The sequence below is a fragment of the Pleurodeles waltl genome, chromosome 2_2 (genome assembly GCF_031143425.1).
Source record: "Pleurodeles waltl isolate 20211129_DDA chromosome 2_2, aPleWal1.hap1.20221129, whole genome shotgun sequence".
Classification (NCBI taxonomy): Eukaryota; Metazoa; Chordata; class Amphibia; order Caudata; family Salamandridae; genus Pleurodeles; species Pleurodeles waltl.
Window position 1 is genome coordinate 829,429,045 of NC_090439.1, and position 25,833 is coordinate 829,454,877.

Here is a 25,833-nt window from a genome sequence, read left to right on the forward strand (position 1 = left end):
GCCCACCCCCCAGCAGACAGGTTGTCCTTGGGGGCACTGATTCTACAGGCAGGGTCCTATCTGTGCTGCTTAGCCACTAGGGCTGACAGGGGTTTGGAAGGAGGAGGCAGACCAATCTCCCCAGGTGCTCCAGTCCTGGAATGCAGTCAGGGGAGCGGCTGCTCTCTCCCATACGTACGTGCACCACTGGAGCCTGCCATCACTGCTCACTGGTGCCTACCTGGGAGGCAAGGAGGAAAGGTTAATTCACCACCCGGTTCACACAAGGTGCCCATGCCAGTATTTCACTGCAGCTTCTAGCTCACTGCTGATTGGGTGTGGTCTGCCTAAGGTAGGTCAAAGCTTCACAGCAGAGCAATCTGTCTCAGTGTAGCCATCAGTGGTAGATTTGGAGTGCCCATTGCGTGTGGTGCAAGCCGGTTTGGTCCAGGTGTGGATGGAAGTATAGACCCAGCTGGGAGCTCATTTAAGAAAGCCTGCCATCATGGAGCTTCAAGACAAGCCTCCTCCTTTGATAAAGTCAACTTCTATTAGGTCTGAGCAACAGGATGATAAACCCCACAAGAAATCCTTTCACCCTCAACTCCCTATGCACAGCACTCATCCTGCACTCACTATTCTTACTACACTCATTCAGGCATACCGCTCATTGCATAAAGGTACATCCAAACACCACTCACAATACAAACTATGCAACTGGCGCTAGAAATACTCTTTGTTCACCCTGCACAGATGGAACACTTCTCATTCTTACACAGGCAAGCTGCTGACCTGATGTATCAAGCCAATCACTTCACCATGCACTTCTGCTGAATCTCACCTCTTCCAGCATGGACTTTACACATCACTAACTCTGCTCTCACCGTAAATTAACAAAGGCACAACCCTCACACTACACCCCAAAGATATATTCCTTACCCTGAACTCAAACAGGTATACTGCTTATCTTGCCCTCAAACATGCACACTGCTCAGCTGTGCACAGGACAAAATCTCACCCTATGCTAATACAGTCATATCCATCTCTCTGTACTCAAAGAGGCACACAATCACCTTCTACCCAGTCAGAGACATTCGGGATGACTAGGCAGAGGGCAGGCCCCACAAAGCCCAACCTGTAGAAGGAGTGCTGCCAAGAAGAATCCAATCTCACCCCTTCCACCATCCTTGTTAGACTTGAATGGATGCAGGAGATAAGGAATTAAGAGGGGTTTAGAATGAGCGATGTGCCTGTGTGAGCGTATGGTGAGTCATGTGTTTGTGTAAGTGTAGAATAAGTGGTCTATCTGAGTATGTGTACAGTGAATAATGGGTCTGAAAGCAGAGGGGGAACTAGTATCTTTATTGTGTACAGTTAATTAAAACCTTTGCAATATCTACTAATATTGAAATAATATGGAGTTATAAAACAAGGGCAAACAAAACAAGTAATGAACACATGAAAACAAAAAAATAAGAAAATACAACCAATCAAAGACAGCAAACTAATTGACCGATGCCATTAGCAAAGTGCAGGGAAATAAAAATAGCAACAGTTTTCCTGTTAAACAGGTGACACGTAGATGAAAAAGGCAGCAATTTGATCACTAAAACAAAAAATAATATCTTTGCAAAATGGCGAGATTATCAGACTGATTAAAAATCGTAACTACAAAAACCATCACTTTAGATTGTTGACTATAATACACAAATTACAACTTTAATCAAAACAGCCATGAGATGGTAGTTCATAAAGTACAAGTAAGGAGAATGAGCAATGGGTTAGATAAAGGCTGATTGACTGTGAGGCATGGTAGATGGTACTACTTCAATATGCAATGAGTGACTTGACACCACACAAGAGGGGTAGCTCAAGTCTTGCCCTGCTGGTCAGGTGTTTTGTTCTTGTCTTAAAGTAAGAATGTACCTCTAACTGATTCCAGATGGACAACCATTTCTGTTGAATACCTAAAGTAGAACTGCAAAGGCAGAAGGTGTGCATCAAGTCTTCAGTTGCCGAGTCACATAACTGGCAGATCTTTGCCCTCTCTGTACTTAACCAGGGGCTGGTATGCATGTAAGATGGCAGGATCCCTAGAAAATAGGTGAGATAACTGCTCATGGCCCTGCAGTTCAAGGCCGTCCCATTATATTCCTGTGATCCTAGGGATTTATAGCTGTTTAACATGGCCCAGGTATGCAAGCCATTTTCTAGGGCTGCCATGTCATCTAATGAGCTGATGTTTTTCATCATTTTGTCAACAGCTTTTTTAAAGATGTCATTCCCTCTGGTGGAGCTTGCCCCAGCTTGCCACATGTTGGCCAGCTCAAACAAGGTTATTGTTTCCTTGAGGTAGGCCATTGCTGATGAGCATGACCTTTTCATGATGTCCTCCCATATATAATAATTTAATGTGTGTTCCACTGCGAGTTTAAGCATGTGGCAGAAGAGAGTGAATGCTGCAAACCTCGTGTGGGACTTTTTTGCTAGCCCAAACTCTAGCCTAATCTGGGCTGATGATTTATAACATGGGAGCTGAAAGATTACATATTTTTCACTATATATGTGTCACTATTGTGTCCAGAGTTGTTGCATTTTTCCCCTCAGGGTCTCAGAGTCATATGCCACAGTTGGTGCTACTTGAGCTCAAGCAATTTCCAAAATAGGAGTAAAATAGTACCCCTTCAAATTCTTGAACATGGCAGAGAAATCAGCTGCAAAGAGTGACCCCCTTTCTTTTAATTTCCTCATTATGAGTGTAGGAAGCTGGCCTGGTGTGTGCTGGGTACCTAAGGTACTTACACCTTATACCAGGTCCAAGTATCCCCTATAAGTGTAGTGTAGGCAGTGTCTACAAGCCAGGATCTCTAGAGGTAGCTCTTGATGAGCAGCCAAGGCTTATCTAGGAGACATGCAAAGCTCATGCAATACCACTGAAGTCACACAGCACTTACATACGTGAAAGAATACACTCAGTGTTACAGAAATAAAAGTACTTTATTATGGTGACACAACACCAAAAATACTATAGAGGCAATACTCCCTTAGGAGGTAAGTAATACACAAGTTATATACATAGTTGGCATAAGAAGAGCTAGAAAACAGTGCAAACAGTGTAAAACACATTAGAGAATAGTGGCCCCAGGTGCAGCACAAACCATTTACTAAAAAAATGCAATGCAAGAATGTCACCCCCAACTAGGTAAGTGGAGTGTGTGAGGGTCGCTGGGGGTACCAGGAAAACACAAAGGTAAGTACCACAACACCCCCCAGCAACCAGGAAAGCAGGAGTAAACAACTAGAATTTCCCCAGAACACCTACTTAGAAGAAAAGAAGAGAATTGCAAAACCAAGAGATGACTGCAAGAAACCAACAGTGGATTCCTGAAAAGGAAGACCTGTGGAAAGAGGGGACCAAGTCCAGAAGACACAGCAGAGTACCGTGGGCCAGGAGCCCCTACCCACCAAGCTGAGGATAGCAGGAGTTGGTCGATGGTGAGGAAGAAAAGTCAGCACTGCAGCCCTGGATTCGGAGTTGAGTTCCTGGAGGATGCAGGTGATGTCCCACACTGGAAAGAAGATTGCAGTTGGTCTGTGTGTCTGGATTCCACTAACAAGCCTTGGCGCAGGCAAAACTTGAGGTTGCCGGAAAGTGGTGCTGCCGGGGACCAGCAAGGCCCAGGAGGACTCAACTTCGGAGGAGGAGTCAGAGGAGTCCCTCAGCATCACAGAGAGCCCACAAAAAAACAGGCAGCATGCTCAGGATGGGGACACAGCAGTTGCAAAAGGAGCGCATGCAGCACTATGAAAAGGAGTCCCACACCACAGGAGAGCCGCTCAGGGAGCTGTGCGTCGTAGGACAGAGTGCTGGGGGCTGGAGCTACAGGATGCCTGAGGTCCCCTTGGGAGAAGTGCCAATAAGGCTTGGCAGCTGCAAAGGATGCGGTGCATGGGGGTACTGTCTTGCCTGGAAAGGCAAGGTCTTACCACCACCCAAGTTGGACAGGTGGTAGAGAGTTCTATCTGGACCACTTCTGACCACCACCCATTTTGCAGGATCCACGCAGCCGGTCGTCATTGCTGTTGGTGCCTGCAGATGCAGGGGAGTGACTCCTTCACTCGAAGGGAGATTCCTTCTTCTTTCCTGTGCAGGCTGACAAAAGGCTGTCCTCAGAGGATGCACAACCAGAGAAATGTGACAGAAGCTGAAAGGAGCCATGAAAACAATGTTGCAGGCGAAGTCTTCATCTTTGTTGCAGATTGTCTGGTCCTTGAGAGTCTAGATGCAGTTTCTTTGGTCAGAAGTAAAGTAAAGGATGCAGAGGAATTCTGCTGGAATCTTGCAAGTCCAATCTGAGGAGCCACCCAAAAGAAAGACCCTAAATAGCCCTGACAGGGGGATTGGTCACCAAGCTGGGTAACCACCTATCAGGAGAGGGCTCTGACGTCACCTGCCAGGCCTGGCCACTCAGATGCTCCGAGAGTTCCCTTCTAACCTTGGATTCAAGATGGCAAAACCCAGGGACCCTCTGGTGGAGCTCTGGGTATCACCCCTGGGTGGAGATGAGCAGGGGAGTAGTCACTCCCCTTTCCGTTGTCCAGTTGCGCCCCAGAGCAGGGACTGGAGGTCCCTGAACCGGTGTAGACTTGTTTATGCACAGATGGCACCAAATGTGACCTTCAAAGCATACCAGTGGTTTGGGGAGGCTACACCTCCCAAACCATGTAAGGCAGAAAACTTTCAGTGAGGTGGAAGCAGCTTGGGCTGCCTGGAAAACCTCATAAGGCTGTAGGAGTATTACTGGGGGTCCTCTAAGGAGCCCCCAGAATGCACGGATCCATACAACTAATACTTGCTAAAATATTGTGGTATGATTCCAACATGTTTGATACCAAACATGCCTAGGTTCGGAGTTACGATTATGTAGCTGCACATAGGCAGTGACCTATGTCCGCTCACACACAAAATGGTGTCCCTGCACAGTAAAATAGATCTGGAGTTTGTGGGGGCACCTCTGCTAGTACTCGGGTGCCCTCACACATAGGTACCTGCACCCTGCCCTCTGGGATGAGAGGGCCTACCATAGGGGTGACTTATAGTGACATGGTGCAGTGACCTATAATGAAAATGGGTGCATGCACCCAGTTCATGCAGACTGCAATGGCAGGCCTGCAGAACCCTTTGTATGGGCTCCCTACGGGTGGCAGAATAACTGCTGCAGCCCATAGGGATCCAATCCCCTGGGTACTATATAGTAGGGGCTAACATTGGGGTACCAGTATGCCAATTGTGGGATGAAATGAGTTTTGGGAGAGGGAGCATAATCACTGGGGTCCTGGTTAGCAGAATCCCAGTGAACACAGTCAAACACACTGACATCAGGCAGAAAAGGAGGTAACCATGTCAAGAAAGAGGGTACCTTCCTACAATGAGGTTTAAAAGAGCCTTTATTGTTAAATAGAAGGTCAAGATATTTGTAAACCTTTGTCGCCACAAGATTGTTCCTTTTGAGGTGCCAGCTAGCTATCCTTTTTGGCCATGTCTAGCTAACATCATGATCTTGGTTTTTTAACTATTTATATTCTAGCATTAGCCAGAGAATATTCTTGATTGGCTCCTAGAAGGAGCTGCATGCCGAGACCGGTTCGGCTTAGTAGCACCAGATCGTCAGCGTATATAAGATTTGACAAATGTATTGAACCTAATTTAGGAGGATGAGAATTGACCCGGGAAAGGGCTCAGCCAAGAATAGATTGAATAGTGTAGGTGCTAAGACACACCCCTGCTTGAGGCAGCTTGCCGTCAGAATGGCCCTAAATAGATTGGCTTTGCTGCCCAGCTTGATCATAACCCATTTGTTGGTGTATAAGTTTTAAATCGCTCTCAGAAGAAGTGGGATCTCCAGATGTTTAACTTGTCCCATAGCCCTTTGCGATTAACACAATCAAAGGCTGCTTTGTAGTTGTAGTGCTTTCCTCTTATTTTAGTTTCTAAGCACTAACATAACACAACAGAAATGCACTTCTGAGGTCAAAGAAGACTTTTATTGTTATTTTATTCTTCCCCAACCACAATGTTTATGAATGAATGACGAATTAGTAGCTTTCAAGTCCGCGTTAATCAAACAAAATATATCAGTTTGCAATATACACAGCAGGTTATATTTATAAGATATTGAATGCAAAGCAAAACAAATACTTCACCGTGTAGGAACTATTTACAGCTACATCTTTCTAAGGTCTGCAAGCTGAGACCCCTGTCAGCCGCGAGAAAGAGTGTCATCTACCCACACGGGATGCTGGCAACTGGCGCCAAGCTCCAGCACGAGGTCCGGCAGATTCGAATCTGACTCTCTGCAGCCTGTTACATTCGTTACAAAGGTGTGCCCCCTCCTCTCAGACCTGGGAAACTGAGCAAGCCTTTTGGAGACTGGCCAGGTCTCCAAGACTACTCCTGTTCCCAAGCTCAAGGGAAGAGAAACGACGCCCATGTACTCTCTCTTATCAGGTCTAGTCTACTGTGAGAGCAAAACATCTTGGTTCTCTGGTGCAAAAACACAGCTTGGAAAAATACAGAACTCCACGTTAAAGGCAATGGGCAGCTAACCTAAATATCAAATGCAATGTCATGTTAAAGGCAATAGGCAGCTAACCTAAATATCAAATGCAATGTCTAGTGTCATGTCAAAGCCAATAGGCATCTAAGCTGAATACAAAATGCAATATATAATATCATGTCAAAGTCAATAGGCAGCGGAGCTGAATACAAAATGTAATATATGATATCATGTCAAAGTCAATAGGCAGCGGAGCTGGATGTAATATATGATATCATGTCAAAGCCAATAGGCAGCTGAGCTGAATATAAAATGCAATGTATAATATCATGTCAAAGCCCATAGGCAGCTGAGCTGAATACAAAATGCAATGTATAATATCATGTCAAAGCCAATAGGCAGCGGAGCTGAATATCATGTCAAAGCCAATAGGCGGCTAGACTGGATACAGCAAGCAATGGCTAATGCCATGTCAAAGCCAATAGGCACAATACAGAATGTAATGACTAATGCAATGTCAAAGCCCATAGGCGGCTAAACTGAATACAGAAAGTAATGGCTAATGCCATGTCAAAGCCAATAGGCGGCTAAACTGAACAAAACATACCATGTGCTACTGGTGAACATTGAGCAACTAATATGCGCAGTGGTGAAACACAAAGTCATTGGTCAAAACAAAACTCCATCAAATAGCAGGACATTCCGCCCTTTGACCAATGAATTTTTGTTTCACATATCTCATATTTCAAACAAACAAAAAAAACATTATCAGCAAATCAAATTTCAATGATCAAAGCAATCCCTGTAAAGCAATAGAAGTGAATTAACACATTGATCTCATAACCTTTCACATCAGATACATCTACATAGAAAAGACTGGGCAATTTTTTTTTTTTCTGAATGAGTCTCTAATTCAACAGTGTTAGCAATTTGATGTGGCATGAGTTCTGCTCATGTAAAGGTGCACGGTCCACCTGAAAGGTTTTCTGGAAGGTAAGCAAAAGTCAGAGTTCCATACGAGAGGGAAAAAAAAAAAAACACAGCAAACAAGTTGAACTTGAACTGAAGGCGCAGTTTGCGCAAAATGGATCCATGGTGCTGGCACTTTACTCAGCCAGGTTCAGGTTGGGGATTCGGTCCCTTCCCCGACCCCACACGCACACACCGGAAGGGGGACCACGCAGCGCACTCAGGGACAGTGGCGAAACGTGGTAGGATCTGCAAAAGAAACAAGTATGACTGTTCTTGCAAATAACATTTTTCATTTAAACTGCACCCTTTCTCTTTCTTTCCCTGTTTTATAATCAGCAGGACGTTTTTGAGGCCCTTTGTTATATTTTCTGCAGGTTCTGGAGGGTCACTTGGGACTTCAGCCCACACATCAGCACTGAGGTTTTTATCTGCTGCGCCACAGCTCCCCTTTTCTTGCACTGTCAGAAGGGCTGGGGCAGACTCCTTCTTTACCAAACCTCCATTCACTGCATTTTTGTCAAGTTGGGCCATTCTGTCTCCAATTTGTATGAATGAATCAGATTCTTTTCTAGGTATCAGCATAATTTCGATTTTTCCTTGGTAATTTGCAGCAATCACTCTCCCTAAAACCTGATCAATTTGCCATTTCTGTTCTGGCAACTTTCCTCTCCCCAACTGCTCTGTGACTGCTTGCATGACAGATTGCTTTTGTGCATGCTGCACAGTTTTTATCAAATCTAGGGGAATGGGCATCTCTCTCATCTCTGCCCACCTGTAAGTGGCTTTTTCACATTTCTGGTGCACCCACATAGCCATCCCCACTAAGGCAGAATTCTGGGTGAACACTTCTCTCTCTGCATTTTTCTCATTAACATCTGCAAGGTAATTGAACCAGTTAGGTGCTAAAACATTATCAAAGAACCAAAAATCAGCATAAAAATGACACATCTCACGTAGCTCTTGCTTTAAAATCTGACACACATTATACAACTCCATTCCTTCTCCTGTGCCAGAAAACAACATTTCAGTCAATGAATCATTAGTAAAACAAACATGCTTTTTATCTTCAGTAGACACGAATTCAAATGGTGCACACAGTTTCATCGGTAATTCTTTTATCTGTGGTACTCTAGCCCTGTCTTGCAAGTACCAGATCCATTGTATGATTCTAGCTAGGGGCACTATTTTCCTTCCCTGTTCTTGATTTAAATGTACATAAGTATTTCCTTCTTGCACTGCGCAGAAACCTAAAGTCTGCATTATTTCATTTGCCAAATCACAAGCGCGCAACTGCATATAATTTTTCACAGTGACCATGTACAAAAGTGTTAGGATTTCTCTCAAATGAGGGCTATTCTTTTTCCAAAAATCAAACAAGCTAATGAAACTCGGGGTGTCTTGCTCTAAAATCCTTCGTTTTACTTGTGCATTTTGCAACGGTAACTCGTCGTCCGTGTTATCAGTTAAGGAATGCACTTTGGCTGCCAAAAACCCTGGCTCACACGGAAACTCAGTGCAGCTCGGAGCTGTCTTAACCCCCTCATTACTGGAATGGGACAAGAAAGATTCTTCAAAAACAGCCTTTTTATAACTTTCAGTCGGGCTAATTTGCTCACGTAAATTCCTATTTTCATGTTCCAACTTCCTACATTTCTCCTGCATTTCTCTGTAAGCAGATAAAGGTATCCAGACCTTTCTGTCATCATTACTTCCAAAACACACGTTTTCTACATATATACAACGGGAATTATTTCTCAAAACAACATCAGGCATTTTATCTACACATGTATTTTCTTCTGTAATTCCCCAAACAGAAAACAATTCACAGTTTTTCTTAGCACCATCAGGCAGTTCATCAACACATGTATTCTCAGACATGGTCTGCCGTGCTACTGTGATTCTCCAAACAGAAAACAATTTCTGTAATTCTCCAAACAACAAAAAACAATTACACTTTTAAAGTGTGCACTTAGAAATCTACTAACTCGTCAAACCCCTTCTTAATCACCTCTTAATGACCGACCCCACGACTCCAGGTACCAATTGTAGTGCTTTCCTCTTATTTTAGTTTCTAAGCACTAACATAACACAACAGAAATGCACTTCTGAGGTCAAAGAAGACTTTTATTGTTATTTTATTCTTCCCCAACCACAATGTTTATGAATGAATGACGAATTAGTAGCTTTCAAGTCCGCGTTAATCAAACAAAATATATCAGTTTGCAATATACACAGCAGGTTATATTTATAAGATATTGAATGCAAAGCAAAACAAATACTTCACCGTGTAGGAACTATTTACAGCTACATCTTTCTAAGGTCTGCAAGCTGAGACCCCTGTCAGCCGCGAGAAAGAGTGTCATCTACCCACACGGGATGCTGGCAACTGGCGCCAAGCTCCAGCACGAGGTCCGGCAGATTCGAATCTGACTCTCTGCAGCCTGTTACATTCGTTACAAAGGTGTGCCCCCTCCTCTCAGACCTGGGAAACTGAGCAAGCCTTTTGGAGACTGGCCAGGTCTCCAAGACTACTCCTGTTCCCAAGCTCAAGGGAAGAGAAACGACGCCCATGTACTCTCTCTTATCAGGTCTAGTCTACTGTGAGAGCAAAACATCTTGGTTCTCTGGTGCAAAAACACAGCTTGGAAAAATACAGAACTCCACGTTAAAGGCAATGGGCAGCTAACCTAAATATCAAATGCAATGTCATGTTAAAGGCAATAGGCAGCTAACCTAAATATCAAATGCAATGTCTAGTGTCATGTCAAAGCCAATAGGCATCTAAGCTGAATACAAAATGCAATATATAATATCATGTCAAAGTCAATAGGCAGCGGAGCTGAATACAAAATGTAATATATGATATCATGTCAAAGTCAATAGGCAGCGGAGCTGGATGTAATATATGATATCATGTCAAAGCCAATAGGCAGCTGAGCTGAATATAAAATGCAATGTATAATATCATGTCAAAGCCCATAGGCAGCTGAGCTGAATACAAAATGCAATGTATAATATCATGTCAAAGCCAATAGGCAGCGGAGCTGAATATCATGTCAAAGCCAATAGGCGGCTAGACTGGATACAGCAAGCAATGGCTAATGCCATGTCAAAGCCAATAGGCACAATACAGAATGTAATGACTAATGCAATGTCAAAGCCCATAGGCGGCTAAACTGAATACAGAAAGTAATGGCTAATGCCATGTCAAAGCCAATAGGCGGCTAAACTGAACAAAACATACCATGTGCTACTGGTGAACATTGAGCAACTAATATGCGCAGTGGTGAAACACAAAGTCATTGGTCAAAACAAAACTCCATCAAATAGCAGGACAGTAGTCAATATAACACAGTTAGAGCAGCAGCTTCTTTGCTATTGAGGAGTCAAAGATTAATGCCAGAGCCATCAGATTCATGGTAGTTCCAATTTTTTTTTTGAAGCCTTTTTTGGTATTGAGGGTTCATGTTGTTAGAGGGCGCCCATTCACAGAGGTACTGTCGCTGTCAACAAGGGCAATTAACCTATAATTCTCAGGGTCAAGTTTGTTTTCACCTTTAAAAATGGTTGCAATTATTAATCCTCTCTAAGAGGCAGGGATCATGGCCCCTATTAAAACATGGTTAAAAAGTGGGGTCATAGCCTCAAACCAGGTTGGGGTAGACAGGTCTATTTTATTAGTAGGCCCATCTGCCCCATGGCAGAATCCACTTAGGCACCAATTTCTAAATGTTTGATGGTGGGGTGTTTGTCAACTGAAGAAGTCTTTGCATTTGTGATAAAAAATGTTTTCCTCCTTTTTGTTCTAGTTCAAAGCTTTTGCTTTATTTGCTGTGGCTCCTTGCGGTTTTGGCGGTGGTTGACCTGCAGTTTGCACAGTTGCATGTTTTAGGTAAGTAAAAACAATTTACTCCAAAGGAGTATTGTTGCCATGCATGAATGACATGTTTGTAGGGGGTGTACTAAATGCAGGATTGTGTGTGAAATTGTCCTTAGGTTTGTGCACAATGATATTTGTTTTGTCTTATTTCTAATTTGCCTTTCTTTCTTTATTTTTAGTGGGATATCATTGGTGATTGCTGTGTAGTTGCTGGTGAATCAAGCTGTTTCAGGCAAGTGAGCGGTATAGTTTTTGAGTTTATAACTCTTACTAACAAAGCTACACTTTGTCACTTGTCTTACACAGTGCTGGTTGTTGGTGGTGAATTTGTCCAGTTAATTTTAGCAGGAGATATCATGGCTAGCCGCAGGATGACTGCTCAGCAGGTGGTTGGTATGCTTTTTGAGTCACAGTCTGATCATGACTATGAGACAGACTCTGCATCTGAGGCAGAGGAGGAAGTCAGAGATTCTGGCAGTGATGTTTCTCTTGGAGGGGAATCTTCTGATGATGAAGCCACACTCAGTGCAGATGAAGGGCCTGTTGTAGAGGAGGACATTGATGTGCCAATAGTGCAGCAACCTGGGGCTGAAAGGTTTCCCGTTATAAGACCTGATGTCTGGGTTGCCCCAAACATGCAGCAGCCAGAGTTGCCTGCCTTTACTGGTCTCCCGGGGTGTAACGCCAATACAGAGAACTTTATGCCTATCAATTTCTTTGAGTTATTCATGGATGATGTGTTTTTGGAAGAAATTGTTGAGCAGACTAATTTGTATGCGGAGCAGCATTTGAGGGACAACGCTGCTAGACTTAGGCCACACTCTAGAGCTGCCCAGTGGATTCCCACTAATTTGGAGGAGTTAAAAAAGTTTTTGGGTTTGACTTTTTTGATGGGGTTGATAAGGAAGCCGTCACTGGCTTCTTATTGGTCTACTAGTCCCTTGATGGCAACAGCTATATTTCCAGCGACCATGAGTCGTAATCGGTATTTGCTTCTTCTTAGGATGCTGCATTTTGTTGACAATGCATTAGCCTTGCCACAAGATCACCCAGATTCTGACCGTCTTTTTAAGATTAGGCCTGTCCTTGATCATTTTGTAGATCGGTTTTCGGAGGTCTATGTTCCAGGCAAAGAGTTAAGTGTGGACGAGTCTTTGGTCCTCTTCAAGGGTCGTTTGGTTTTTAGGCAGTACATTCCTAGCAAAAGGGCACGATATGGAATTAAATTGTATATGCTGTCTGAAAGTAGGACAGGATATGTGTATAGTTTCCGTGTGTACACTGGTAGGGATTCCAATATTGACCCCCCTGGTTGTCCTCCCACTTTTGGAGTTACTGAGAAAATTGTGTGGGATCTTGGTAGACGACTGTTCAACAAAGGTCACCATTTGTATGTAGATAACTTCGACACTGGTGTGCAATTGTTCAAGGAATTGTTTAGAGTGGACACAGTTGCTTGTGGCACAATCCGTTCTAACCGGAAAGGCTATCCAAGGGAGCTTGTCTGTAAAAAACTTGAGAGAGGACAGTGCTGTGCCTTGCGGAACGAGGAGCTTCTAGCTTTGAAATTTTCAGATAAGAGGGATGTCTACATGCTAAGTACCATCCATGATGAGAGTACTTCCCCTGTGACTGTTTGGGGCCAGGTTGCTGAAGTGCGCAAACCTGTGTGCATTTTAGATTATAATAAGCACATGGGAGGTGTAGATAGAGTTGACCAGAGGTTGGAACCTTATACTGCTATTCGTAAGTCTTACGTTTGGTATAAGAAGTTAGCACTTCACCTCTTCCACTTAGCAACCTTCAATGCTTTTATTGTGTTTAGGGATAGGTCTCCAGAGTCAAAGATGACATTTGTGAAATTTCAGGAGTCAGTGATAGAGAGCCTTATTGTGGTGGAACAGGCCAGAGTTCCTAGAGAAGCAGTGGTGGAGGATGTGGCTAGATTGAAAGATCGCCACTTTGCTGAGCACATTCCTCCCACACCCAAAAAAGACTTTCCAGCTAAGAAATGTAGAGTGTGTTTTCGAAGAGGTATCCGGAGGGAGTCTCGAATGTACTGCCCGGATTGTCCTTCAAAGCCTGGGCTGTGTGTCAGTGCTTGTTTTAAGAATTACCACACCCAGAAGAATTTCTGGGAACAACCATGAGTGTAAACTCATGTCTGTTTTGTATTTTCATGTGTTTAGTTTCATGGTTAGCATTTCTGTCATGTTCTTAGTTAGAGCTTTTGTGTTTGTAGTTTTGTAATTCTTTCTACTTAGTTAGGGGTTCCTCTGTTAAAAAAAAAAAAAAAAAAAATGATGCCATTGTGGGTGGAGTGGGGCTTGGCTGAGAGTGTACATATTGACTTGCTGTTGGCTACTGCAACACACTGCCAGCCAAACACCAGTCCACACACTCCCATCAGCTGGTGTGATTGTTGTATCAGGCACGTGGGCGTATGTAAGTGATGGGCCCTTGAGTGGCGCTGTCTGTCGATGTGAGTGTTGTAATGTGCTGGGCCCGTGGCTGGCGGTGTGAATGGCCTTGTGTGTGTCATGTATGAAAGTTGTGTGAATGGACTGTAAAGCGGTTGGTGCCTTGTCGCGGCTTTACAGCTCACGAGCTGTGAGTCATTGGTTCAGTTTTTTGCCTTTCAGTTACTAACAGTGCATTTCATTTTTGTGAAAGCTCTTGTTAGTAAAATTTGATCCACTGAACCATCACTCACCCTTGTGCCAAATCCAACCAGTATGTGTGGTAAAATGACAAAACCTGCTCCGCTGTAATCAGGCGTCGCAGCACACCTGTGACACGCTAGGTGCCTCAGGTGGGACCCCGATGATGAAGCATGCCACCAACTTGGTTGGTGGGTGAGGGGTCTTTTTCACATAACCTAACTGTGTTTCTTTTCAAAATGTTAGTGTTTGGCACATCACGGACGTATGTGGGCACATCAAAACGATATATTACAAAACTACCTGTGTTTGGGGGGGAGAGGGCACCTATGTTTTTGGTCCTGTGTGCGGCCTTCATCTAGGGAAACCTACCAAACCCAGACATTTTATAAAACTAGACACCCCAAGGAGTCCAGGGAGGTGTGGCTTGCGTGGATCCCCCAACATTTTCTTACCCAGACTCCTCTGTAAACCTCAATGTGCTTAAAAAAAGCATATTTTCCTGACTTTTCTTCGTAGGATCACCACTCCAGCACAAAATTCCTACTCCCCAGTGTTCCCCTCAGCCTCCCAAGTAAAATGACACCTCACTTATGTGGGTCCCCAAAGCAGAGTCAGTCTAAAGATGTATAAAAGAATATGTCCTTATAAACTTGCTGTGCTATCCCCTCTATCTCTACAAGTTTTGGGCCTTATTCTGTTGCAGGCACCTGGCCCACCCACACAAGTGAGGTATCATTTTTATCGGGAGACTTGGGGGAACGCTGGGTGGAAGGAAATTTGTGGCTCCACTCAGATTCCAGAACTTTCTGTCACCGAAATGTGTGGAGAATGTGTTTTTTTAGACAGAATTTGAGGTTTGCAAAGGATTCTGGGTAACATAACCTGGTCCGAGCCACACAAGTCACCCCATCTTGGATTCCCCTAGGTCTCTAGTTTTCAGAAATGCACAGGTTTGGTAGGTTACCCTAGGTGCCGGCTGAGCTAGAGGCCAAAATCTACAGGTAGGCACTGTTTTCAATGAAAAAATGTGATGTGTCCACGTTGCGCTTTGGGGCGTTTCCTGTCGCGGGCGCTAGGCCTACCCACACAAGTGAGGTATCATTTTTATCGGGAGACGTGGGGGAACGCTGGGTGGAAGGAAATTCGTGGCTGCTCTCAGATTCCAGAACTTTCTGCCACAGAAATGTGAGGAACATGTGTTTTTTTAGCCAAATTTTGAGGTTTGCAAAGGATTCTGGGTAACAGAACCTGGTCCGAGCCACACAAGTCACCCCATCTTGGATTCCCCTAGGTCTCTAGTTTTCAGAAATGCACAGGTTTGGTAGGTTTCCCTAGGTGGCGGCTGAGCTACAGGCCAACATCTACAGGTAGGCACTTTGCAAAAAACACCTCTGTTTTCCTTCACCAATTTGGCTGTGTCCACGTTGCGCTTTGGGGCGTTTCCTGTCGCGGGCGCTAGGCCTACCCACACAAGTGAGGTATCATTTTTATCGGGAGACGTGGGGGAACGCTGGGTGGAAGGAAATTCGTGGCTCCTCTCAGATTCCAGAACTTTCTGCCACAGAAATGTGAGGAACATGTGTTTTTTTAGCCACATTTTGAGGTTTGCAAAGGATTCTGGGTAACAGAACCTAGTCCGAGCCACACAAGTCACCCCATCTTGGATTCCCCTAGGTCTCTAGTTTTCAGAAATGCACAGGTTTGGTAGGTTTCCCTAGGTGTCGGCTGAGCTACAGGCCAAAATCTACAGGTAGGCACTTTGCAAAAAACACCTCTGTTTTCCTTCACCAATTTGGCTGTGTCCACGTTGCGCTTTGGGGCGTTTCCTGTCGCGGGCGCTAGGCCTACCCACACAAGTGAGGTATCATTTTTATCGGGAGACGTGGGGGAACGCTGGGTGGAAAGAAATTCGTGGCTCCTCTCAGATTCCAGAACTTTCTGCCACAGAAATGTGAGGAACATGTGTTTTTTTAGCCAAATTTTGAGGTTTGCAAAGGATTCTGGGTAACAGAACCTGGTCCGAGCCACACAAGTCACCCCATCTTGGATTCCCCTAGGTCTCTAGTTTTCAGAAATGCACAGGTTTGGTAGGTTTCCCTAGGTGGCTGCTGAGCTACAGGCCAAAATCTACAGGTAGGCACTTTGCAAAAAACACCTCTGTTTTCCTTCACCAATTTGGCTGTGTCCATGTTGCGCTTTGGGGCGTTTCCTGTTGCGGGCGCTAGGCCTACCCACACAAGTGAGGTATCATTTTTATCGGGAGACGTGGGGGAACGCTGGGTGGAAGGAAATTCGTGGCTCCTCTCAGATTCCAGAACTTTCTGCCACAGAAATGTGAGGAACATGTGTTTTTTTAGCCACATTTTGAGGTTTGCAAATGTTCTGGGTAACAGAACCTGGTCCGAGCCACACAAGTCACCCCATCTTGGATTCCCCTAGGTCTCTAGTTTTCAGAAATGCACAGGTTTGGTAGGTTTCCCTAGGTGGCGGCTGAGCTACAGGCCAAAATCTACAGGTAGGCACTTTGCAAAAAACACCTCTGTTTTCCTTCACCAATTTGGCTGTGTCCACGTTGCGCTTTGGGGCGTTTCCTGTCGCGGGCGCTAGGCCTACCCACACAAGTGAGGTATAATTTTTATCGGGAGACGTGGGGGAACGCTGGGTGGAAGGAAATTCGTGGCTCCTCTCAGATTCCAGAACTTTCTGCCACAGAAATGTGAGGAACATGTGGTTTTTTAGCCACATTTTGAGGTTTGCAAAGGATTCTGGGTAACAGAACCTGGTCCGAGCCACACAAGTCACCCCATCTTGGATTCCCCTAGGTCTCTAGTTTTCAGAAATGCACAGGTTTGGTAGGTTTCCCTAGGTGGCGGCTGAGCTACAGGCCAAAATCTACAGGTAGGCACTTTGCAAAAAACACCTCTGTTTTCCTTCACCAATTTGGCTGTGTCCACGTTGCGCTTTGGGGCGTTTCCTGTCGCGGGCGCTAGGCCTACCCACACAAGTGAGGTATCATTTTTATCGGGAGACGTGGGGGAACGCTGGGTGGAAGGAAATTCGTGGCTCCTCTCAGATTCCAGAACTTTCTGCCACAGAAATGTGAGGAACATGTGTTTTTTTAGCCAAATTTTGAGGTTTGCAAAGGATTCTGGGTAACAGAACCTGGTCCGAGCCACACAAGTCACCCCATCTTGGATTCCCCTAGGTCTCTAGTTTTCAGAAATGCACAGGTTTGGTAGGTTTCCCTAGGTGGCCGCTGAGCTACAGGCCAAAATCTACAGGTAGGCACTTTGCAAAAAACACCTCGGTTTTCCTTCACCAATTTGGCTGTGTCCACGTTGCGCTATGGGGCGTTTCCTGTCGCGGGCGCTAGGCCTACCCACTCAAGTGAGGTATCATTTTTATCGGGAGACGTGGGGGAACGCTGGGTGGAAGGAAATTCGTGGCTCCTCTCAGATTCCAGAACTTTCTGCCACAGAAATTTGAGGAACATGTGTTTTTTTAGCCAAAATTTGAGGTTTGCAAAGGATTCTGGGTAACAGAACCTGGTCCGAGCCACACAAGTCACCCCATCTTGGATTCCCCTAGGTCTCTAGTTTTCAGAAATGCACAGGTTTGGTAGGTTTCCCTAGGTGGCTGCTGAGCTACAGGCCAAAATCTACAGGTAGGCACTTTGCAAAAAACACCTCTGTTTTCCTTCACCAATTTGGCTGTGTCCACGTTGCGCTTTGGGGCGTTTCCTGTTGCGGGCGCTAGGCCTACCCACACAAGTGAGGTATCATTTTTATCGGGAGACGTGGGGGAACGCTGGGTGGAAGGAAATTCGTGGCTCCTCTCAGATTCCAGAACTTTCTGCCACAGAAATGTGAGGAACATGTGTTTTTTTAGCCAAATTTTGAGGTTTGCAAAGGATTCTGGGTAACAGAACCTGGTCCGAGCCACACAAGTCACCCCATCTTGGATTCCCCTAGGTCTCTAGTTTTCAGAAATGCACAGGTTTGGTAGGTTTCCCTAGGTGGCGGCTGAGCTACAGGCCAAAATCTACAGGTAGGCACTTTGCAAAAAAAAACTCTGTTTTCCTTCACCAATTTGGCTGTGTCCACGTTGCGCTTTGGGGCGTTTCCTGTCGCGGGCGCTAGGCTTACCCACACAAGTGAGGTATCATTTTTATCGGGAGACGTGGGGGAACGCTAGGTGGAAGGAAATTCGTGGCTCCTCTCAGATTCCAGAACTTTCTGCCACAGAAATGTGAGGAACATGTGTTTTTTTAGCCACATTTTGAGGTTTGCAAATGTTCTGGGTAACAGAACCTGGTCCGAGCCACACAAGTCACCCCATCTTGGATTCCCCTAGGTCTCTAGTTTTCAGAAATGCACAGGTTTGGTAGGTTTCCCTAGGTGGCGGCTGAGCTACAGGCCAAAATCTACAGGTAGGCACTTTGCAAAAAACACCTCTGTTTTCCTTCACCAAGTTGGCTGTGTCCACGTTGCGCTTTGGGGCGTTTCCTGTTGCGGGCGCTAGGCCTACCCACACAAGTGAGGTATCATTTTTATCGGGAGACGTGGGGGAACGCTGGGTGGAAGGAAATTCGTGGCTCCTCTCAGATTCCAGAACTTTCTGCCACAGAAATGTGAGGAACATGTGTTTTTTTAGCCACATTTTGAGGTTTGCAAATGTTCTGGGTAACAGAACCTGGTCCGAGCCACACAAGTCACCCCATCTTGGATTCCCCTAGGTCTCTAGTTTTTCAGAAATGCACAGGTTTGGTAGGTTTCCCTAGGTGGCGGCTGAGCTACAGGCCAAAATCTACAGGTAGGCACTTTGCAAAAAACACCTCTGTTTTCCTTCACCAATTTGGCTGTGTCCACGTTGCGCTTTGGGGCGTTTCCTGTCGCGGGCGCTAGGCCTACCCACACAAGTGAGGTATAATTTTTATCGGGAGACGTGGGGGAACGCTGGGTGGAAGGAAATTCGTGGCTCCTCTCAGATTCCAGAACTTTCTGCCACAGAAATGTGAGGAACATGTGGTTTTTTAGCTACATTTTATGGTTTGCAAAGGATTCTGGGTAACAGAACCTGGTCCGAGCCACACAAGTCACCCCATCTTGGATTCCCCTAGGTCTCTAGTTTTCAGAAATGCACAGGTTTGGTAGGTTTCCCTAGGTGGCGGCTGAGCTACAGGCCAAAATCTACAGGTAGGCACTTTGCAAAAAACACCTCTGTTTTCCTTCACCAATTTGGCTGTGTCCACGTTGCGCTTTGGGGCGTTTCCTGTCGCGGGCGCTAGGCCTACCCACACAAGTGAGGTATCATTTTTATCGGGAGACGTGGGGGAACGCTGGGTGGAAGGAAATTCGTGGCTCCTCTCAGATTCCAGAACTTTCTGCCACAGAAATGTGAGGAACATGTGTTTTTTTAGCCAAATTTTGAGGATTGCAAAGGATTCTGGGTAACAGAACCTGGTCCGAGCCACACAAGTCACCCCATCTTGGATTCCCCTAGGTCTCTAGTTTTCAGAAATGCACAGGTTTGGTAGGTTTCCCTAGGTGGCGGCTGAGCTACAGGCCAAAATCTACAGGTAGGCACTTTGCAAAAAACACCTCTGTTTTCCTTCACCAAGTTGGCTGTGTCCACGTTGCGCTTTGGGGCGTTTCCTGTCGCGGGCGCTAGGCCTACCCACACAAGTGAGGTATCATTTTTATCGGGAGACGTGGGGGAACGCTGGGTGGAAGGAAATTCGTGGCTCCTCTCAGATTCCAGAACTTTCTGCCACAGAAATGTGAGGAACATGTGTTTTTTTAGCCACATTTTGAGGTTTGCAAATGTTCTGGGTAACAGAACCTGGTCCGAGCCACACAAGTCACCCCATCTTGGATTCCCCTAGGTCTCTAGTTTTCAGAAATGCACAGGTTTGGTAGGTTTCCCTAGGTGGCGGCTGAGCTACAGGCCAAAATCTACAGGTAGGCACTTTGCAAAAAACACCTCTGTTTTCCTTCACCAATTTGGCTGTGTCCACGTTGCGCTTTGGGGCGTTTCCTGTCGCGGGCGCTAGGCCTACCCACACAAGTGAGGTATAATTTTTATCGGGAGACGTGGGGGAACGCTGGGTGGAAGGAAATTCGTGGCTCCTCTCAGATTCCAGAACTTTCTGCCACAGAAATGTGAGGAACATGTGTTTTTTTAGCCACATTTTGAGGTTTGCAAATGTTCTGGGTAACAGAACCTGGTCCGAGCCACACAAGTCACCCCATCTTGGATTCCCCTAGGTCTCTAGTTTTCAGAAATGCACAGGTTTGGTAGGTTTCCCTAGGTGGCGGCTGAGCTACAGGCCAAAATCTACAGGTAGGCACTTTGCAAAAAACACCTCTGTTTTCCTTCACCAATTTGGCTGTGTCCACGTTGCGCTTTGGGGCGTTTCCTGTCGCGGGCGCTAGGCCTACCCACACAAGTGAGGTATCATTTTTATCGGGAGACGTGGGGGAACGCTGGGTGGAAGGAAATTCGTGGCTCCTCTCAGATTCCAGAACTTTCTGCCACAGAAATGTGAGGAACATGTGTTTTTTTAGCCAAATTTTGAGGTTTGCAAAGGATTCTGGGTAACAGAACCTGGTCCGAGCCACACAAGTCACCCCATCTTGGATTCCCCTAGGTCTCTAGTTTTCAGAAATGCACAGGTTTGGTAGGTTTCCCTAGGTGGCGGCTGAGCTACAGGCCAAAATCTACAGGTAGGCACTTTGCAAAAAACACCTCTGTTTTCCTTCACCAAGTTGGCTGTGTCCACGTTGCGCTTTGGGGCGTTTCCTGTCGCGGGCGCTAGGCCTACCCACACAAGTGAGGTATCATTTTTATCGGGAGACGTGGGGGAACGCTGGGTGGAAGGAAATTCGTGGCTCCTCTCAGATTCCAGAACTTTCTGCCACAGAAATGTGAGGAACATGTGTTTTTTTAGCCACATTTTGAGGTTTGCAAATGTTCTGGGTAACAGAACCTGGTCCGAGCCACACAAGTCACCCCATCTTGGATTCCCCTAGGTCTCTAGTTTTCAGAAATGCACAGGTTTGGTAGGTTTCCCTAGGTGGCGGCTGAGCTACAGGCCAAAATCTACAGGTAGGCACTTTGCAAAAAACACCTCTGTTTTCCTTCACCAATTTGGCTGTGTCCACGTTGCGCTTTGGGGCGTTTCCTGTCGCGGGCGCTAGGCCTACCCACACAAGTGAGGTATAATTTTTATCGGGAGACGTGGGGGAACGCTGGGTGGAAGGAAATTCGTGGCTCCTCTCAGATTGCAGAACTTTCTGCCACAGAAATGTGAGGAACATGTGGTTTTTTAGCCACATTTTGAGGTTTGCAAAGGATTCTGGGTAACAGAACCTGGTCCGAGCCACACAAGTCACCCCATCTTGGATTCCCCTAGGTCTCTAGTTTTCAGAAATGCACAGGTTTGGTAGGTTTCCCTAGGTGGCGGCTGAGCTACAGGCCAAAATCTACAGGTAGGCACTTTGCAAAAAACACCTCTGTTTTCCTTCACCAATTTGGCTGTGTCCACGCTGCGCTTTGGGGCGTTTCCTGTCGCGGGCGCTAGGCCTACCCACACAAGTGAGGTATCATTTTTATCGGGAGACGTGGGGGAACGCTGGGTGGAAGGAAATTCGTGGCTCCTCTCAGATTCCAGAACTTTCTGCCACAGAAATGTGAGGAACATGTGTTTTTTTAGCCAAATTTTGAGGTTTGCAAAGGATTCTGGGTAACAGAACCTGGTCCGAGCCACACAAGTCACCCCATCTTGGATTCCCCTAGGTCTCTAGTTTTCAGAAATGCACAGGTTTGGTAGGTTTCCCTAGGTGGCGGCTGAGCTACAGGCCAAAATCTACAGGTAGGCACTTTGCAAAAAACACCTCTGTTTTCCTTCACCAAGTTGGCTGTGTCCACGTTGCGCTTTGGGGCGTTTCCTGTCGCGGGCGCTAGGCCTACCCACACAAGTGAGGTATCATTTTTATCGGGAGACGTGGGGGAACGCTGGGTGGAAGGAAATTCGTGGCTCCTCTCAGATTCCAGAACTTTCTGCCACAGAAATGTGAGGAACATGTGTTTTTTTAGCCAAATTTTGAGGTTTGCAAAGGAGTCTGGGTAACAGAACCTGGTCCGAGCCACACAAGTCACCCCATCTTGGATTCCCCTAGGTCTCTAGTTTTCAGAAATGCACAGGTTTGGTAGGTTTCCCTAGGTGGCGGCTGAGCTACAGGCCAAAATCTACAGGTAGGCACTTTGCAAAAAACACCTCGGTTTTCCTTCACCAATTTGGCTGTGTCCACGTTGCGCTATGGGGCGTTTCCTGTCGCGGGCGCTAGGCCTACCCACTCAAGTGAGGTATCATTTTTATCGGGAGACGTGGGGGAACGCTGGGTGGAAGGAAATTCGTGGCTCCTCTCAGATTCCAGAACTTTCTGCCACAGAAATGTGAGGAACATGTGTTTTTTTAGCCAAATTTTGAGGTTTGCAAAGGATTCTGGGTAACAGAACCTGGTCCGAGCCACACAAGTCACCCCATCTTGGATTCCCCTAGGTCTCTAGTTTTCAGAAATGCACAGGTTTGGTAGGTTTCCCTAGGTGGCGGCTGAGCTACAGGCCAAAATCTACAGGTAGGCACTTTGCAAAAAAAAACTCTGTTTTCCTTCACCAATTTGGCTGTGTCCACGTTGCGCTTTGGGGCGTTTCCTGTCGCGGGCGCTAGGCCTACCCACACAAGTGAGGTATCATTTTTATCGGGAGACGTGGGGGAACGCTGGGTGGAAGGAAATTCGTGGCTCCTCTCAGATTCCAGAACTTTCTGCCACAGAAATGTGAGGAACATGTGTTTTTTTAGCCAAATTTTGAGGTTTGCAAATGTTCTGGGTAACAGAACCTGGTCCGAGCCACACAAGTCACCCCATCTTGGATTCCCCTAGGTCTCTAGTTTTCAGAAATGCACAGGTTTGGTAGGTTTCCCTAGGTGGCGGCTGAGCTACAGGCCAAAATCTACAGGTAGGCACTTTGCAAAAAAAAACTCTGTTTTCCTTCACCAATTTGGCTGTGTCCACGTTGCGCTTTGGGGCGTTTCCTGTCGCGGGCGCTAGGCCTACCCACACAAGTGAGGTATAATTTTTATCGGGAGACGTGGGGGAACGCTAGGTGGAAGGAAATTCGTGGCTCCTCTCAGATTCCAGAACTTTCTGCCACAGAAATGTGAGGAACATGTGTTTTTTTAGCCACATTTTATGGTTTGCAAAGGATTCTGGGTAACAGAACCTGGTCCGAGCCACACAAGTCACCCCATCTTGGATTCCCCTAGGTCTCTAGTTTTCAGAAATGCACAGGTTTGGTAGGTTTCCCTAGGTGGCGGCTGAGCTACAGGCCAAAATCTACAGGTAGGCACTTTGCAAAAAACACCTCTGTTTTCCTTCACCAATTTGGCTGTGTCCACGTTGCGCTTTGGGGCGTTTCCTGTCGCGGGCGCTAGGCCTACCCACACAAGTGAGGTATCATTTTTATCGGGAGACGTGGGGGAACGCTGGGTGGAAGGAAATTCGTGGCTCCTCTCAGATTCCAGAACTTTCTGCCACAGAAATGTGAGGAACATGTGTTTTTTTAGCCAAATTTTGAGGATTGCAAAGGATTCTGGGTAACAGAACCTGGTCCGAGCCACACAAGTCACCCCATCTTGGATTCCCCTAGGTCTCTAGTTTTCAGAAATGCACAGGTTTGGTAGGTTTCCCTAGGTGGCGGCTGAGCTACAGGCCAAAATCTACAGGTAGGCACTTTGCAAAAAACACCTCTGTTTTCCTTCACCAAGTTGGCTGTGTCCACGTTGCGCTTTGGGGCGTTTCCTGTCGCGGGCGCTAGGCCTACCCACACAAGTGAGGTATCATTTTTATCGGGAGACGTGGGGGAACGCTGGGTGGAAGGAAATTCGTGGCTCCTCTCAGATTCCAGAACTTTCTGCCACAGAAATGTGAGGAACATGTGTTTTTTTAGCCAAATTTTGAGGTTTGCAAAGGATTCTGGGTAACAGAACCTGGTCCGAGCCACACAAGTCACCCCATCTTGGATTCCCCTAGGTCTCTAGTTTTCAGAAATGCACAGGTTTGGTAGGTTTCCCTAGGTGGCCGCTGAGCTACAGGCCAAAATCTACAGGTAGGCATTTTGCAAAAAACACCTCTGTTTTCCTTCACCAATTTGGCTGTGTCCACGTTGCGCTATGGGGCGTTTCCTGTCGCGGGCGCTAGGCCTACCCACACAAGTGAGGTATCATTTTTATCGGGAGACGTGGGGGAACGCTGGGTGGAAGGAAATTCGTGGCTCCTCTCAGATTCCAGAACTTTCTGCCACAGAAATGTGAGGAACATGTGTTTTTTTAGCCACATTTTGAGGTTTGCAAAGTATTCTGGGTAACAGAACCTGGTCCGAGCCACACAAGTCACCACATCTTGGATTCCCCTAGGTCTCTAGTTTTCAGAAATGCACAGGTTTGGTAGGTTTCCCTAGGTGGCGGCTGAGCTACAGGCCAAAATCTACAGGTAGGCACTTTGCAAAAAACACCTCTGTTTTCCTTCACCAATTTGGCTGTGTCCACGTTGCGCTTTGGGGCGTTTCCTGTCGCGGGCGCTAGGCCTACCCACACAAGTGTGGTATAATTTTTATCGGGAGACGTGGGGGAACGCTGGGTGGAAGGAAATTCGTGGCTCCTCTCAGATTCCAGAACTTTCTGCCACAGAAATGTGAGGAACATGTGTTTTTTTAACCACATTTTGAGGTTTGCAAAGGATTCTGGGTAACAGAACCTGGTCCGAGCCACACAAGTCACCCCATCTTGGATTCCCCTAGGTCTCTAGTTTTCAGAAATGCACAGGTTTGGTAGGTTTCCCTAGGTGGCGGCTGAGCTACAGGCCAAAATCTACAGGTAGGCACTTTGCAAAAAACACCTCTGTTTTCCTTCACCAATTTGGCTGTGTCCACGTTGCGCTTTGGGGCGTTTCCTGTCGCGGGCGCTAGGCCTACCCACACAAGTGAGGTATCATTTTTATCGGGAGACGTGGGGGAACGCTGGGTGGAAGGAAATTCGTGGCTCCTCTCAGATTCCAGAACTTTCTGCCACAGAAATGTGAGGAACATGTGTTTCTTTAGCCAAATTTTGAGGTTTGCAAAGGATTCTGGGTAACAGAACCTGGTCCGAGCCACACAAGTCACCCCATCTTGGATTCCCCTAGGTCTCTAGTTTTCAGAAATGCACAGGTTTGGTAGGTTTCCCTAGGTGGCGGCTGAGCTACAGGCCAAAATCTACAGGTAGGCACTTTGCAAAAAACACCTCTGTTTTCCTTCACCAATTTGGCTGTGTCCACGTTGCGCTTTGGGGCGTTTCCTGTCGCGGGCGCTAGGCCTACCCACACAAGTGAGGTATCATTTTTATCGGGAGACGTGGGGGAACGCTGGGTGGAAGGAAATTCGTGGCTCCTCTCAGATTCCAGAACTTTCTGCCACAGAAATGTGAGGAACATGTGTTTTTTTAGCCAAATTTTGAGGATTGCAAAGGATTCTGGGTAACAGAACCTGGTCCGAGCCACACAAGTCACCCCATCTTGGATTCCCCTAGGTCTCTAGTTTTCAGAAATGCACAGGTTTGGTAGGTTTCCCTAGGTGGCGGCTGAGCTACAGGCCAAAATCTACAGGTAGGCACTTTGCAAAAAACACCTCTGTTTTCCTTCACCAAGTTGGCTGTGTCCACGTTGCGCTTTGGGGCGTTTCCTGT

At 46.3% G+C, this 25,833-nt stretch overlaps 1 protein-coding gene across 1 annotated transcript; it reads right to left on the reverse strand.

The window, feature by feature from the left end:
• Nucleotides 1–2,957: 2,957 nt before the first annotated feature.
• LOC138282653 (uncharacterized) lies at nt 2,958–10,838 on the reverse strand. Its single transcript, XM_069220453.1, has 2 exons — nt 8,281–10,838; nt 2,958–7,754 (listed from the first exon to the last, which is right to left on the reverse strand). The coding sequence occupies exons 1-2, from the start codon at nt 9,384–9,386 to the stop codon at nt 7,643–7,645; spliced, it is 1,218 nt and encodes a 405-aa protein (XP_069076554.1). The 5' UTR covers nt 9,387–10,838; the 3' UTR covers nt 2,958–7,642.
• Nucleotides 10,839–25,833: the final 14,995 nt, after the last annotated feature.

Bases quoted from the DNA above. Each gene is read 5' to 3' on its own strand.
- LOC138282653 (XM_069220453.1), bottom strand. From the start codon at position 9,386: ATGTCTGAGAATACATGTGTTGATGAACTGCCTGATGGTGCTAAGAAA. The intron at 7,755-8,280 runs GTGGGCAGAGAT...TTTCTTTTGCAG, and splicing joins TGTGAAAAAGCCACTTACAG to ATCCTACCACGTTTCGCCAC.